The sequence below is a fragment of the Eumetopias jubatus genome, unplaced genomic scaffold, assembly GCF_037043125.1.
Source record: "Eumetopias jubatus isolate StellerSeaLion01/CBP00866 unplaced genomic scaffold, mEumJub1_p1.0 scaffold_8, whole genome shotgun sequence".
NCBI lineage: Eukaryota > Metazoa > Chordata > Mammalia > Carnivora > Otariidae > Eumetopias > Eumetopias jubatus.
In genome coordinates this window covers 127,495,728-127,512,454 of record NW_028274814.1, presented here as the reverse complement: position 1 = coordinate 127,512,454, position 16,727 = coordinate 127,495,728, and the positions used below count along the sequence as shown (strand labels likewise).

General features: G+C 46.7%; 1 protein-coding gene across 1 annotated transcript in view; it reads right to left on the bottom strand.

The window, feature by feature from the left end:
* Nucleotides 1-16,727, bottom strand: part of ABTB3 (ankyrin repeat and BTB domain containing 3) — a 298,415-nt gene that overhangs the window by 100,377 nt on the left and 181,311 nt on the right. Inside the window, exon 3 of the mRNA XM_028088606.2 lies at nucleotides 13,583-13,787. Coding sequence (XP_027944407.1) covers nucleotides 13,583-13,787 — 205 coding nt within the window. The remainder of the gene's footprint in view (nucleotides 1-13,582; nucleotides 13,788-16,727) is intronic.

The following is a 16,727-nucleotide window of genomic DNA, read 5'->3' as shown; positions in this document are numbered from 1 at the left end:
AATGCAAGATCAACTCAGATGCTATGTCTACTGGGCAAATGACCAGATTTACTGCCTGGGCTGTTTTCCATAATGTTTAAAACTCAGGTATGTGCTGGCTGTCAATATCGCCGTTTCTGGAAGGATAAAACAGAGCGGAAACTTGGCACGGGACAGATGGTTTGAAAGCAGGCTGACCTCGGGGAGTGTTCCTTCTTTACAGGCCTTTCTGCTCCCGGGCACCCGGGGTTCCTGCTGGCCCTTGCCATGCTGGGCCAGCCCTCAGTTTGCACTGGGCTGCTTCAAGGGCTAATTTTCACTGATGTTCTTTAAAAATTTTTTTCCCTACATGTGCAGGATATTCACGCACAGTGCCCGAGGCTCCAGACATAGGGCACGTGGAGGGCTGCCAGTTCCCAGCAAAGGAGAAGGAACCAAAAACCCAAGGAGGCTACTGGAGCTTCCCTTGGGACCATCCAGGCCAAGGGAGGAGGCCAGTTGGCCACTTCTCTTGCTAGGGGACATGGGAGATGGCACTCGGTCAAGCCACATGCTTGTCATCTGTCTTCGGGGCTCTTGCAGAAACCTTCACGCCGGGCTCCACCCTCCTTTTGCCTTGCACTCAGACTGGTCTTTATGTCCCCGTCCATTCTGTGCCAGGCCCTGGCTGGCTGCCAGAGAGAGCATGAGCTGATCAAAGCCCAGTCCCTGCCTCCGACGAGCTCAGACATGGAAGCAAATGGTAGTACAGCAATAGCCCGGGCTATGCGGGAGGCGGTCTGGAGGACACGGGCTCTGGATTCACAGTGCTTGGGCCCAACCTCCAGCCCGGCCACTCACAAGCTTAGCCGGGTGACCTTGGGCAAGTCCTTGAACTTCTCTCAGCCTCCCTCCTCATCTGAAACTAGGCATAACTACAGCATCTCAGAGGGTGATTGGGACATTTAAGTCGGGTGACCCGAAGTCCGCTCATCCCAGGGCCTGGCACACAATGGCACCAAGTGTTGTTAGCATTTTCCACAGAGAACAGGGGAGTTCTTGTCCTGCTGGGGGCGGTGGGGGGGGGCAGCAAAGGTTTCACAGCAGCGGTGAGGATGCAGCTGTCTTGAAGGATGAGCAGCTTATCTGCATTTGGCTTAGGCTTCTCCCTTTGTTTGAACCTTCACCTGCACCCCACCATTGAAGGAGCCAAGGCCCAACGACACCTGTAGGACAGAATTTTCTCCCATACACTTTTCTTTCTTTCTTTCTTTCTTTCTTTCTTTCTTTCTTTCTTTCTTTCTTTCTTTCTTTCTTTCTTTCTTTCTTTCTCCTTTCTTTCTTTCTTTCTTTCTTTCTTTCTTTCTTTCTTTCTTTCTTTCTTTCTTTCTTTCTTTCTTTCTTTCTTTCTTCCTTCCTTCCTTCCTTCCTTCCTTCCTTCCTTCCTTCCTTCCTTCCTTCCTTCCTTCCTTCCTTCCTTCCTTCCTTCCTTCCTTCCTTCCTTCCTTCCTTCCTTCCTTCCTTCCTTCCTTCCTTCCTTCCTTGTTTTCTTGGTTTTCTCTCAAGATTGTATGTATTTGACATAGAGAGAGTGAGAGAGCACAAGCAGGTGGAGCAGCAGAGGGAGAGGGAGAAGCAGATTCCCTACTGAGCAGGGAGCCCGATGCGGGGCTCGACCCCAGGACCCTCGGATCACAACCTGAACCCAAGGCAGACACTTCACCGACTGAGCCACCCAGGCGCCCCTCCCACACACTTTTAGCTCAGCAATGATAGTCTAAATATTTAACTCTGGGTAAGGCTCAGGCACCACGTACGTCCTGTGGCCTTGATGCAGGCAGAGCGCCCCCGCCCCACCCCGCCCCGCCCTGCCATGGACCCGGATGGCTTGCTGCTGGTGCCGGATGGCCGAGTCGTGTGGTGGGGGAGGCATCTAGGCCTGCAGTTCTTCACCAACTCATAGGGAAGCATTTCAGCATTTTAACAGCTGGCCAAACAGCTGCACCTCTGTGAGCCAGCTGAAGGTCAGCCTGGCCTCTGCTGTAGTTGGACTCACTGGTCTATGGAACTCAGGAGACTTCCTTCCCACCGGGAGTGCCCGATCTTACCCATGTTTCAGTTCACCTCCAAAACCACCTTCCTGGGTCCCTTGTGGCAGTTTATCTGCATCCTCCTTCTGACCCTTTGGCCTTTCTTTCTTTGATGATGAATGAACTGCACGGGGGAGGAGCCATGGGAGGTCCCCTGGGTGCCCCCTCCCTAGCAAAGGGCCTGGCACAGCAACAGCGGGTAATGGGAGGGAGCTCTGGAGCCCGGCTGCTGAGCGTGAATCCCCCTGTGACCTCTCTGCCTCATCTTCCCCATCTGGAAAGTGGGGACGACAGCAAGAAGGCCTACCATCATGAGGTTATCCTGAGGGACAAATGAGTTAATTCATGCAAAGTACTTGCAATGCACGTAGAAGATTCGATGGACACTAGCTCTTACTGTTACTATGCTCAGGCACTCAATTCACGTTCGCTGAATAAATGAATGAAGAATGAACAACGGAATGAGAAGTTTAATCATAAATAAAATAATAAACAAGTTTTAAAAATTAAATAAGAAAGGAAAAGTTCAAGTAGCACTGCAGTGAAGATTGAAGAGGCAGGGTCTATGCTGATAGCAATTCATTCTAGGAGGTGAGCGTGTTTCTCCAAGAGGTTTAACTGCTGTCTAATCAGATGAAGTGATTTGATTATCATTATTCCATTTATATTAGCAATATTTATGGAAGCCTAAGCCAGGGAAAATACTAGAAGGAAAAGGGAAGGGAAGGGGGAAGCATATTAAAGCAAGAACATCTCTGGTTGGAGATTTTCAGGTTTTTAACCTTCAGAGGGACCTTGGGCCCTCCCCTTTAAGCCCGACAATCCTTCCTGTCCCTGTAGCACAGCGCACGGTTGAGAGAGCGAACTCTGGACTCAGCTGCCTGTTCTTGCATCCCACTCTGCCCCCGACTAGCTGTGCAACATAGGCAAGCTACACAACCTCTCTGAGCCTGATGTTCTTCATGGGAAGGGAGAGACAGCAGTTGTGTAAGGTGGTGCTGATACACTCCTAACATTCTTGGGAGGATTCAGCGAGCCAATGCACTAAGAAGGGAGACCTGTATGTGACAAATACCTTGTAAAATTTGGGGGTGATGATGATGGTTGTTTTGAAATACTGGGCTCTAAGATCATCAAAACATGGGGACATGGAATATGCCTTGGCAGGTAAGCTGGTCCCTGGTCTCTACAATGACTCCTTACTTACATATTGCTTTGGGAGTGCTGATTTTCATGGGCTGTTTTTCTAAAAGGGGGGTGCTACCTGCATTGAGCCTCCAGTTCAGCGCTGTCCAATAGAAGTTTCTGTGGTGATGGAAACATCCTGTATGTCCAAACGGGAACCACTGGCCTCGTGTAGCTATTGAGCATTTGAAATGAGGACAGTTGGTACTGAGTAACTGAAGCTTTAGTTCTGTTTAATTTTTATTCACTCATTCATTCATTTTTATTATTATTATTATTTTAAGTAGGCTCCACGCTCAGCATGGAGCTCAAGGAGCTCAACGCAGGGCTTGAACTCATGACCTTTAGATCAAGACCTGAGCTGAGGTCAAGAGTTGGACACTAGGGACGCCTGGGTGGCTCAGTCAGTTAAGCATCTGCCTTTGGCTCAGGTCATGATCCCTGGGTCCTGGGATCGAGTCCCACGTCGGGCTCCCTGCTCAGCGGGGAGTCTGCTTCTCCCTCTGCCTGCAGCTCCCCCTGCTTGCGCTCGCTCTCTGTCAAATAAATAAATAAAATCTTAAAAAAAAAGAGTTGGACACTTAACCGACTGAGCCACACAGGTGCCCCTAATTTGTACTCATTTAAATTCAAACAGACACACACGGCTGGTAATTACCATACTGGACAGTGTAGGGCTAGTTCCTCAGTCTCTGTGCATGAAGGTGAGGTTTGCCTTCCTTTTCCCATAAAATGAAGAATTGCTGTGTCAGCCGAGACCAGACCGCTGTGGCAGCCAGTTAGCTGGGATTCAGAGAAGACCTGGATATTCAAACGAACAAGTGCAGTGTGTGCATCTGATCAGACCACCCTGTGTGTTGGGAGAGAAGAAGGTTGTTCTTGAACTTGAGCCTCTCAGCTTGTCACCTGTGGTCAGGAGCAATCTCTGCCCCTTGGCTGGGAAAAAACCTCTCGATTCGAAGCCATTTGACAAGGCCTGGAGGCTAGATGTGTTCAACAGGATTAAGCTGGTGAGCTTTCAGATTTGCCCTGCTGCCTCTCTCCAGACAGGACACCTGTGAAATCCTGCCTCACCTTTGCCTTGCACGCTTCTCACTAATTTGCTATCCCTGAGCCACTTTAGAGAGGCCACCTTGTTAGGCTGAAAATGATCATTATATTCAGACACTCAGTGTCTTCCCTTGGCTGCTGCAGCTCCGCAGTTCTGCAGGCTGGCCAGGTCTGACCTCTGGAATCTGTTCATTTCGTCAAATTACATAGAGATCCAGCATCTCATGAGGCTCAATCCAGCCCCCAAAGCCTATTATGTGCCAAGCTCTACCAGAGAGACAAAAATCACCATAAAAGCTTATTTCTTGCCCTTATGTAACTTAAAAATGGGGCTTGAAGTCAGTTGGGGAAAGGAATGACAAACACACAAAAAACTACCATGTCTTGTCATTCACGGTATGGCCCAGGGACCAGCAGCATCACCTCACCTGGGAGCTTGTTAGAAAGGAAACATCTAGGACCCCTCCCCAGACCTATGAATAGAATCTGCATTTTAAATGAGATCCCAGGGGATTCAAATGCACATTCCTGATTACAGTCTGAGAAATCCTGCTATAGTGTATGTTCAGGTTCCAAGCACCATGACAACGAGAATAACAAGGGCCATTATCTATAAAGCACCTAATGTGTGCTGGATTTGAAGTGCTTTATATATATGAACATATCTAAGAAGGAGTCAACCTGAATTAAGGGAGTAATCATTCCTACCATTTATGGAACATCTCCTATGTGTCAGTGAATGCATACTGCACTGGCAGAAGTTAGCTCACTGGTCACTGAAACAGCCCCATGAAGTAGGAATTATTATTTCTTGTTTACAGCTGAGGAAAAGAGGCCTGGGACACATGAACGGTATAGCAAGTGCCAAGCTGAGGGCTGTCTGAGTTGGAACACACAGGTTTCGTTCGACCCAGCTCTGTTCAGTTCTATGAGCATTTATTGAACGTTTACTATATGCTATGCACTAAGCTAGGCCCTCTACACTTAGTATAGCCTGAGGTGGTAGGGAAGGGTTCCAGGAGGAGGTGATGCCTACAATCAGTCCTGAAGGATGAACTGACTAAGCCAGATGACAGAGAGGTAGAAAGGAGGCAGTGTTCCAGGAAGAAGGCACAGCCTGTGCAAAGGCCCCAAGGCACCACCCTGTGAATCTGCTGCAGGTGCACTTATGGCCCCAGACAAGTCCACTCATCCCACTAGGGCTCAGCTTCACCTTCTTCATCATGGAGCATGTTCATTATGCCTGTTCTCGGACCTCTCTTGACTTTAAATGCCCAATGATGGAACAGTCCCTTGAAAAATCGTGCTTTTGAAGGCCACTCAATGACATGGATCAACAAAACTGCATGGTCGTTATTTTGTGAAACAACCAAAAGACTTTGATATAGACAGAATATATGCCCTTTATGGTCACAGTGCTTATGGGTGATTCAAAGTGTCTTCTTTCTTGATTTTTTTTGGAGTCACCACATTTTATTTAATACATGGACATATTAGTTTCATATCCTATAAACAATCATGAAGATTATAAAACAAATTCTAGGGATTAGGGGTGAGGCTTTCAAACATTATTATTTCTTTTGAAATCATATCCCACTGATTGCAGAACAGCCTAATGAATGTGAGCACAGACCAGGGCCTGACTCCAAGAGTTCAGACACTAATTCTGCAACTTTAGCTACATGACCTTGGGCAAATTAATCATCTCCAGTTAAGTTAATATAGTGGGGAAAAAAAGGAAGTTTCACAAAACATCCTTACCTTACCTCATGAAGACTACTTGGATTTTTTCTGTTCTAGTTCAGTTTTTAAAAATTTAGGTTATAACCCACAACATCAGGGGTCAGAAAACTTTTACTAGAAAGGGCCAAAGAGTATTTTCAGCTTTGTGAGCCATTTGGTCTCTGACACAGCTAATCAAAAGTGCAAAAGCAGCTATAAATAATATGTCAACAAATAGGTATGGCTGTGTTCCAATAAGACTTTATAAAAACAGGCAGTGGGCCAGATTTGGCCTGTGGGATATAGTTTGCCAATCTCTGCACTGCACTGATTTAATGGCCCTTTAATGAGCTGTAACCCACAGTTTGAAAAATAGTGGGATTAGAGTTGTTTTTACCTTGGCCAGATGAAATAAATTGCAGCCATGCTCAAGTTATGAACGGATCATGTTTTAAAACTTTCTCAAGTTAATTATTTAGAACTCAACATGCATTTTTCCCCTTGTTTATATGGTTTTTGGGATTCTAGGCCAATCCACCAAGGCCCACATACAGCCCTGCAGCTGTGGCCCCCTCACGCTAGCATGTTCCCATGCATCTGTTCACTCTGCATTTCTCCAGGACCCTGTAGCACTGGGCTGGGCATATGACGGGTCTTTTGTGCCAGACGTGATCACTGGGTTTGGGAAGAGGAGGAAGTAGCAGTCTTCCTCTGGGAAAAGGCATTCTGCATCCCTGCTGAGGATGCCAGGAAGAGTCCTCCTCCTTCCTCCTTTCTATCCAGGTTCCCAGAGTGTTAGTCTAAAGGGTCCTTATGTTGAGGCAGTATTTTGGTTCTCAGCTGTGACGTGTAAGCTCATCAGTTGTGAGATGTGTGGCTAACAATGGTCAAAAGTACTGAGCTGTACAAGTGATTCACTTGTGTGTTATTTATATTAAAAACAAGTAAATTAGAAGAGCATAGTACACCTTTGTCAACTTTTTTGGCCAGAACCACTGATGACCTTACTGGGTTTGGAGAATTTCCCACATTATTAGTCCATGGTTCACCAAGGCAGAAATTCACCTTCCCAGACTCCCTTGCAGCTAGGGTGCAAGCATGTGGCCTGGGCTCCATTGATCTGGAAGCAAGTGGTGTGACATAGATGGAACATGAATCTCACTAGGGTGTTGGTAGAGACATTCAGCTTTCATGGGTAATGGTGCAGAGGTCCTGCTAGGAGTGTCCAATGCTCAGCATTGGTGGTGTGAAGTTAAGTGTCTGTGCCCAGCCCTGGTGGCCTTGAGGTCTTTGCTAGAGCAGTCCTGGGGTGCAACCTGGACACTGTTCTAGGTCATGCAGCCCTGCAGCCTGGTTCTCTGGCTTTAACACCCACCAGAAGTCTTTTTAAGCTCTACTAAACATTTAGACTCATGGAACTATCATAGGCCACACTTGGCCCAGCAGGATAGCATCGAATGTTCCCTTCAGTGGGAGTCCTTATAGTCAGCCATCCTTGAGCTATCTTCTGTCCAGGTAACCCTCAGGTGCAAGATGATGAGATCCACTTGAGTGACTCTGAGAACTATCCTGGTTTATGAACCCCAATATCTCTTGTAGCAACTCCACAGATAGAGTTTTCAAGGTTCCTACAAGGACACTGCCAGTGACAAGAGCCAGTGGATTCAGGGAAGCCCAAAGCTCTGGATATTTAGAAAGTATTTACAGTACTAGCAGGTCAAATCAAATTTATCAATCTAGAGTTACTCTGACCACAGCATGCTGCTTGGTAACATAGTTATACTGCAATTTTTATCATGTTTCCAGGAGAACAGAGCTAGAGAATTAACCCAAGGTCCAATTCCCATGCAGAAGGGGAAAGGATCTGGTAACCTTCTACCTACACTGGGCCTTCCAGAGGTTTTCTTTCTGCTCTAAGCAGTCATAGTAGGTTTAACCTTTGCAACTAACTAGTGCTGTTTGTGTCAAGGATACCTCTACCCACTTGCATTCTGATATGTACTCCTTAGGGTGAAGGAACAAGGAAGAATTATAATAGCATGCTGGAAATTTTGCATAACCCTGGGAGTATGCCCATTGGTGTATGTTAATACTTGACTATCACCTGTCACATATGCCACAGATGAGAAAGCATCAAGAACTGATGGGCTGGAGTGATCTTTTGACAGGGCGAGTGTCTTGGAAGATGTATTTGGGTACCATTAACTTCTAAGGTCTGCTATGTTTGCTTTATTAGCTCTGTTTCTTCAAGTGTAAATTCTTCCATTTGTTAAGATTTGTTTCCTTTCTCCCAAACAGTTGGTGATTGGTGATTGTATACTTATGTTTTTGGTTCAGCTGTCCCTGGTAGACAGTGCACCACATCTGTTTATACAGCTCTGCTTGCAAAAGGGGCAAGAGCTCCCACTGCCTAGCTGTGTGTTTTTGTTTGCTTTCAGTGAGTCTGGGGGAGGATAGAACTACCTAATTGAGTAGTCTTCTGGGTAAAACCCATCTCTGATCTTCTCAGGCATTACCAGCTACCTCAGGCAACAAAATAGTCCAATTTATCCTACCAGTTTTTCATTTTGTGGTCATTACTGAAGTCATTCATGGCCAAACACATCTAGGAATCACTGATATTTCCAGTAATGATATAGGGGAGGAAAATCTTGTCACAGACTGAAGATGATTCTATTTAAAGCCAGCAGCCTCATCTCATATAGCTCCTACTATCAAAAGTAAGGTGTTTACATTTATCGTTACTAAAATAACTATTGCCTAACATAAACCTTACAAAATAAATATTGCCTAATCAAACATATATATTTACATATAAATATATATAATAAAATAAATATCGCCTAATCATAAATCTTAGAAAATCTGAGTTTTTAAAGTAAAAACATCTGAAGTACCTGATTTTATTGACTGATTGATATTATGATATGTGTTTATTTTGATATTCAATTTGAACTACTGAAGGTTCTGTCCTAGGAAAAAATTAACCAAAATTACTTCTTTCTTTTTTTTTTTTTTTTGGTTGTAACATTGCTTTTTTTTTCTTTTAAGTTCTTTTCCTTTTTTTTATTATGTAATGTTAGTCACCATACATTACATCATTAGTTTTTGATGTAGTGTTCCATGATTCATTGTTTGTGAATAACACCCAGTTATTACCTATTTCTTAGAAATTTCTTAGAAATATTAGATAAATGAAAGTCAGAAATAAGGATGACATCTGAGCTAAGGTTTCTTTGTAAAACATCTGATGCTCCAATACAAAACAGGCTTTGCTGATGACATTGGTTGTGTTTATTTTAACTAAATTAGCAAATACTTGTTAAGCATGTGTAATGTGCCAAAATACTATGTTGGGCTCTAGAAAAACATATAAAAGGTAGACTGTTTGCCCTCAGGGAGTTTTATTATAAATTGAATTAAGGAATTAAAAAAAATTAAGTCACAAACCAGTGGGGTGGGCTGGAGTCAAGGCTGGGTACCATAATTAATTGCAATTTATTTCTTTCAGTGGAATCTGAAGCTACTCCCTTCCTGGAGGCACTTGCAAGGTTAGCATTGTTTTTCACAGAGCATCATAAATCTTCAGTGACCAGCCTTTGGCACAATAGAAGATTTAGTGATACTGAAGATCAGATTCTCCTGATAAAGAATGTTTTCCTCCTCTTTCTTCTTCATGTTGAAATTGCAAACACCTGACTTGAACAGGATTCCAAGTCTGGCCTTTCAGTCTTAGTCTCTACTCCATGTGGTCTGGAGTAGAGACTAAGTAGAGACATGCCTGTCTATCTCACTCTGGAACTCTAGCTCTTTACAGGTCCTGGTCCCAGTACATGCTTCCAGCCAAAGAACTGCTCTGCAAGATTTTAGAAGCTCAAAAACTAGTAGCCAAAGTTCTGGAAAAACTTGAACTACAGAAATTTCACACTGGCACTGAGCTTCTTCAAAATCCCGCAGTGAAAAACAAAACTATCCAAAAAAAATGTAGTAACTGTCAAGCTGGGCCCACATGAAAGGGTAAAATAGTGCATGTAGGCCTACTTCCAAATACTCCAGCCAGGGAAGAAGGCTCTTCTGACAAGCAGAGACAATTTGAGGCACAAAACAATCTGTATTTCAGTCCACAAATGTTTCCAGACTTTCTGCTGGGAATGGACAAAAGTAAATGATATTCAGCCCCTTTCCTGAAGAATACAGTCTAGTGAAAAACCATATAAGCACCATGGCCCTACTTGATGTTGCCAGAATAAAAATAAAGAGTTAAGGAAACGGTGTTTGATTTTGGGGGTGAGGAGACAGAAAGAGAGAGATAAACAACTCCAAATTAGAGTCCACCACCCATTGGAAAATTCTTGTTCAGAGGTTTTGGTAGGGAGCTGGTGACTGAAAACAGAAGTCCTCTTTCCTCTGAAGCCCTTTCATGTGTGATTTCAGATGCTAAACACCAATGCCTATTCCATCAAGGAAGAGGAGAAATAGCTTTTTGTCTAAAAGGAACACACACAGGCTTCTGTAGGGACAACAACAACAGGATTTTAGAGCTGCCCCACTAAATAAAAAGACATATAATATCAACTACTCTTTGGGGCGTGAGGAGGAGGAGAGGTGCTCTCGTGCCAGGCATGGTGCTGGTGGCTTAGCTACCATATTGAATTCATTGCTTACACCAGTCCTGTGAGGCTGGTCCCACTTTCATTTTACAGTTGAGGAAAAGAGGTTCCATGAGGAGGAATGGCTTGTTCAAGGTCTCAGAGCTAGAAGAAGCAGGGCTGGGCTACAAGGCCAAAGGTCAATGTCGTTCCCAAATCCACACTCTTTCTGGAGGACCAAAGTGAACACAACTCAAAAATGACAAGTTCTACTTTGCATTTTGTGCTGACCCCTGAAAAATCAACCAAAGAAGACAGGAAAGGTCGAGACAGAACTGACTCAACACATTTGGGGCCATGTTCTCTTTACTCTGCTCTCCCTCAAAGCTCATGTGTCTTTACATCTTGTCCCGGAAAGTCTGGAAACCTCAGATGGTCTCCTCAGACTGAGGGCCACTCCAGCTGCACTCTGAATCCTGAAGGGGATTCCAGAAGGAAGATGGAAGCCGAGTAATGGAAAATGTAATGGGGTCATGCCCCTGTGTTCAGTGGGGGGCAAGGAGTCCATCACACAATGAGATTCACATTCTCGAAGTTTCAGTCTGGTGGCCGTGAGGAGGACGGAGCTGCTCAGAGGATATCAAGCCTCACACTCTGGGAGACTGTTTAGAAATCAGATGCCGTAACAGAAGTAAGAGGGAACAAGGTGCCCAACCATACAGGGGCAGCAATCTCTGGGGGTGGGGAACAGACAGAGAAATGAGAGATGTCGTAGATACAGCATCAGTAAGACCTGCTGACCAGCGGCTGTAGGAGAGAGTGAGGGAGAGGAAGGAGTGTGGGGCGAGGCCCAGTTTTCTGACGGGGTGACCGGGTTGGTGGTGACACCATTCTTAGAGATGAGGGAGAAAGAAGAGTTGGTTTTAGGGGAAGGAGGGTAACTTCAGATTTGAAGTAGTCATGAGCATACCCAAATGGAAATGTTCCACAGGCAGCTAGATTGACAGGTTTGCTCATTATTTCTACAAATATTTACTGACTCCCTACCATGCACCAGATGTTGAGCTTGGCATTAGGTGTGGAGTGGCGACCAAAACCCAGAACAGACATGTTCTCTGCCCTCATGAAGCTTACAGGCAATAAACGAACACATAACAGAATCACGATGACCAACTGCAGTAAGTGTTACGCAGAAAAGAATAAGGTGCTATGAGAAGAACCAGTCCGGGTGTGTGAGACTTGATGGGGAAACTAAGGCTGAGTAGGATGAGAAGACTCTGGGGCTCAGAGGAGGCACTGCCTGGCTGGAGATGGAGGGGGGTCCACTGGGGGTCATGTGCACATTGGCGGGAGGTGAGCCAGATACTATTGTACAGGCTGTTGGGGCGGGAGCCGAAGAGCTAGATGTCCCGCAGGCCGAGGCTGCTGCTCATTCACTCAGCGCTAAGGCCACACACTCACAGGGAGCACTCTGGGTGTCTCGCACTGAGGTTACAACCTGCCCAGGGACGATGGGCATTTTGCCACCTCTCCAATGAGGGCATGTTGGGCACGTGAAAATCCGTACAGGGTACCCACTGATTCGGTCTAGATTGCGGGAGGCCAGATGAAGCTAACTCCAGGTGGGACTGAAATCTTCAGGCTAACTTGGGATTCTCAAACACAAAACAAGAACAAAACCTCAGCAACTTTTGTCTAACTCATGCTCTGTTCTCTTCCTGGAAATGAAAGCCAGGAGACGTGGTTTTAGAAGGGAGCCCAGTTAAGCCCCAGATCATCCCTGCAGCAGCTAAGCAGCCAGTGAGCATCCCAAAACTGCTTGTAACTGTTTAACAGAGAAGACTGCATTGAGCCCAAACTGGGAGTTGTTCGCCTATGTGCAGATAGTGTCTACAACAACAGAAACAATAGCAAACGTTTACTGAGCACTTACTATGTGCTGGCACTGTTCAAGTCACTCAATCTTCCGATGGCCCTATGCAGGATTTACTTTCAGTAGCCCTATTGTGCAGATGAAGAAAGTGAGGCACGGAGAGGTTAAGGCGCTTTCCCAAGGCCCTCACCCTCCTCTGACGTTTAATTGGAAGAGCTGGGATTTAAAGTCAGAAGTCTGGATCCCAGAACCCACTCTCTTCACTAGTCTTTTGATAAATGGGTCACTGCTATAATAGTTGGAGTAAAAGGCCTGTGTGGAGGTGGGGCCTGATTTGTGAGGCGCCATGGGGATATGGACTCTGCGGGTCGTTCCTAGGGGAAGAGGGATGCTCCCAGGCAGTCTGGTTTCTGACAGCCTGCCTCTGAGAGGGTGAAACCATCCTCAGAGAGTCCTGTAGTTTTCCAGATAGAAGGGGACCTGGGAACTGCTTAGTTGAGCTGCTGGTTTACAGATGGGGAAACTGAGGCACGGGGAAGCGGAGGGACTGTGCTAGGGAGGGACAGAAGCTGGGTCAGAGGGAGTGTCCTCTCCCAGGAAGCCTTCCCTTCCTCCTTTTCCCTTGAGGATTCTGCTTGAGCAAGCCCGTCTCCTGCACACCTTTGGGGCCCACTTCGGCTGAGCAGGTGTTTATGGTTCCCCATGGGAGTCCCCAGGGCAGCCAGGAGAAAATGAAGCCATCTCCCACCCAAGGCACTAGAGTCTCCCAAAGCTGTCTTCACAAGGATGCCACCCTGCACAGCAGAGCCCCTTACCCCTTTGGAATCTGCAGACCCACCTTCCTGACGCAGGCCGTTTTTATCCTGAACTGGAGCGACCCTAGGCAAACCCACTTCAAAGACCCCACCTGGGTCTCAGACACCCCCCTTGGGACAGAAGGTTCCCACCTGGACCCCTCCAGTGAGTTTCTGGGAACTGTGCAGTTCTGACCGCCAGCATTGCTCCCCTCCTGCACCCCTGTGCCTCCCTGGAGGAAGTATCCACCCACCGCGAGGCGGTGGTGGCCAGAGGGGAGGCTCCTCTCTTTGGCCATCCAGAGCCAAAGCAAGTCTTACCTTTCCACCTGGAGGTTGACTTTGGAAGGCTCCACGTTGGGATTTTCCCATTCCATCTGAGGGCAGTGCATGAAATAGCACAGGGTGTACAGGGCCTCCGGCTCCCAGTAGAGCGCCCCCTGCTTCTGGTGCAGGGGGGTGCCGTTGCCGTGGTGCTTGGCATTGAGGGGCTGCAGGTGATGCATTGCTCGGGACACCAGGTCACCTGTGGACAGAAGTAAGATTTCAGATCCTTCAGGCGGCCATGACTTGCAGAGATGTGCTGAAGACCCTGCAGAGATTCCGATCCTGGGACCCCCTCATTCAACTGCAGCGGTCCTCTGGGACCTCTGGGTCCCACAGTGAGCAGAGAGGAAGGCATCTGTTCAGTCACCATATGACTGCCACTGCTTACCAGGTTTGAGCTGCGACTTCAAGCACAGAGGGCGGCCAAGATAATCACAGTCCTGCCCTTCTGGAACCCACGGCTTCTAACAAGGCGCAGGGAGCCCTCTGTGCGCATCACCTTGGGACACACCCTTGGTCACGTCTTTTGCTGTAGCCAGTACTGCCTTACCTGCAGTCACAAGTATAGTCAAGGACTATACTGCCTCTTGCCTCTGAGCCTGTGCATAGGCTATTCCCTTTATCCAGAACATTCTCTCTCTCCTCTTCTCCAGGCTAACTCCTACTGATCATCCAGGTATCAGCTGGTATATTAATTTCTCCAGGAAGTCCTCCTGGAATCTCCCCCACTCCCTTGTGTGTGTGTCACACTGCACTTTCTTATCACAGCAGGTAGAGCGCTGGGTTAAAGCTGACATTTCCTTGTGGGTCCTTCCCCATGGCAGCACCTCAGTCTTAAATGACATTTATGCACCAGCACAGTTTTAAGCACCCCAAATCATCATCCCAAAGCAGATACCCTTATAAACCCATTTTATGGATGAGGAAAGAGGTCAAATAACTTCTCAAGGTCAACCAGCAGCCGTTAAGCAGCAGAGCCAGAATTTGAACCCAGGCAGTCTGGCTCCAGAATCCCCGCACTGAACCATTCTCCCTGAGGAAAGGGGCTCTGTCTTACTCTTCTCTGCACTAGCAAATCTGGGATACACTCTAGTCTTTCTCCTGCTTTCTCCGAAGGAAACCAGCCTTCTCTTCATCAAACCAAATGCATGCTCCCCAGTTGGCCGCACAGGGAGGACCTTCCTGTTGGGAGGCTGGCTGGGCCTGGAAGCCCTGACTTTTCTAGGCTAAGATGGCATTTCCCGAACTTAGGTTGTTTGTACACTAGCTTCATGAGTGCAGCTGTATCCAAGTCCTATCTGTGCCACGGTTTACTTAACTTTCAATGGATTCATTTAGGGGCGCCTGGGTGGCTCAGTCGGTTAAACGTCTGCTTCAGCTCAGGTCATGATCCCAGGGTCCTGGGATCGAGCCCTGCATTGGGCTCCTTGCTCAGTGGGGAGCCTGCTTCTCCCTCTGCCTGCAGCTTCCCCTGCTCATGCTCTCTCTCTCCCTTTCTCTCTCTGACAAGTAAATAAATAAAGTCTTTAAAAAAATAAATGGATTCATTTAGATTTTTTTTTAAATACGGATTATCTAAAAAGGAGATGTTCTGTCACTTATCATAAACAGAAGATCAATATCAGTTGCCATAAACAGAAGATCACTATAAAAGTTAATTTGATGAAAACAAAACAGTATAATTAATTTATAGCTGAATTCTGGTCCTGGTTTTTTGTTGTTGTTCTAAATAATAAGTGTTAGAAAAGTGTTAGGGGCTCATACCAAATGGAGCCTTTCTTCTTGAAGCAATCAGAATTAAAATAGAATTTAAAAGGATCACTCCATGACCGATGTTATTGAATGCGCTGCCCTGTTCCACTCATCCAGTGGAATGTGTTGCACACTCTGGGAAACGCTCATCTGAGATACTTGTGATGAATAATTTTATGTATCAACTGGGTGAGGCTATGGTGCCCAGTTGTTGGGTTAAACACTAGTTTATAGGTTGCTGGGAAGGTATTTTTCGCATTAACTTATAACATTTAAATCAGTAGATTTTGGGAAAAGCAGATTATCTTCCAAAATGTGGGTGGGCCTCATCCAATCAGCTGAAGGCCTTAGGAGAAAAGACCTTGAAGAAGACAGAATTCTGCCTTCAGGCTCAAGACTGAAACATCAACTGGAATTTACTGCTCCCCCTTCACCCCACCCCCGCCTCACCCAGGCAGCCCCTGGTAGGGGAAGGAGACTGTCTCCTCCATTCCCAATCCTTCACTGCCCAGTTGAAACCAGGCCTGCAGAGCCCACCACTCCTCTGCCATCCACCTGTACCCTTTTAACAGGACACTTTGACCTCAAATCCAAACCCAAGAAAGTGAGGCTCAGTGAGAGGCACAAGTTTCTCCTCTGAAGGCCCAAAGTCCAGTTTCTAGTCTGAGGGTGGGGCCGTTTCCTTAAAAGAAGATTGACAAGAGGGTCATTCACCTCCCTCTCCCCTTAGGGGAATCAACTATGGAGATGTGGTCTCAGCCAAGGGCAGAAATGGCAAATATTCCCCTTTCTAGTCCATGTCCACGGCAGATATGGTTAATCAATCACAGAGCTCTTACGCACTGAGCGTAGATGTTGCCTTTAAATCCTTCTTGAGACAAGATTCCAAGTGGGCACTATTTCTGATATAGGAGTTTGTAGAGGAAAGGAAACTTCCATGTTGTCAAAGTCCTAAGGCCTTAACAGGACAACCAAACCAGAGTATAATCCACCAAGTCTAATATCTGGACAGCAAGAAGATGCAGGGGTTGAACAGAGAGCAGGTGGGGTGGCCATCCTGCACCCCTCTGCATCTTACCATGCCTTGCTCAGAGCCTGACCCTCCTCTCTCCATTCCCCACAGTGGGAACATATGCCCAAGAAACTAAAAAAAACAATCAGAGAAGGAAATGCTCTCTTAGAGGTAGGTGGACCAGGGAAGACCCCCGGGGGACCTGCAGATGGAAAATATGGGGAACCAGTGCTCACAGTCAGGAGAAGGAATTCAAATCCCAGCTGTGCTGCTCATCAGTGCACAGACCAGCAAGTCACTCAGCCTCGCAGGCGAGGAAATGAGCCCCCCGTCGGGTGGGTGTGAGGGTTCAGGGCAGAATGAGGAAGCGCCTGG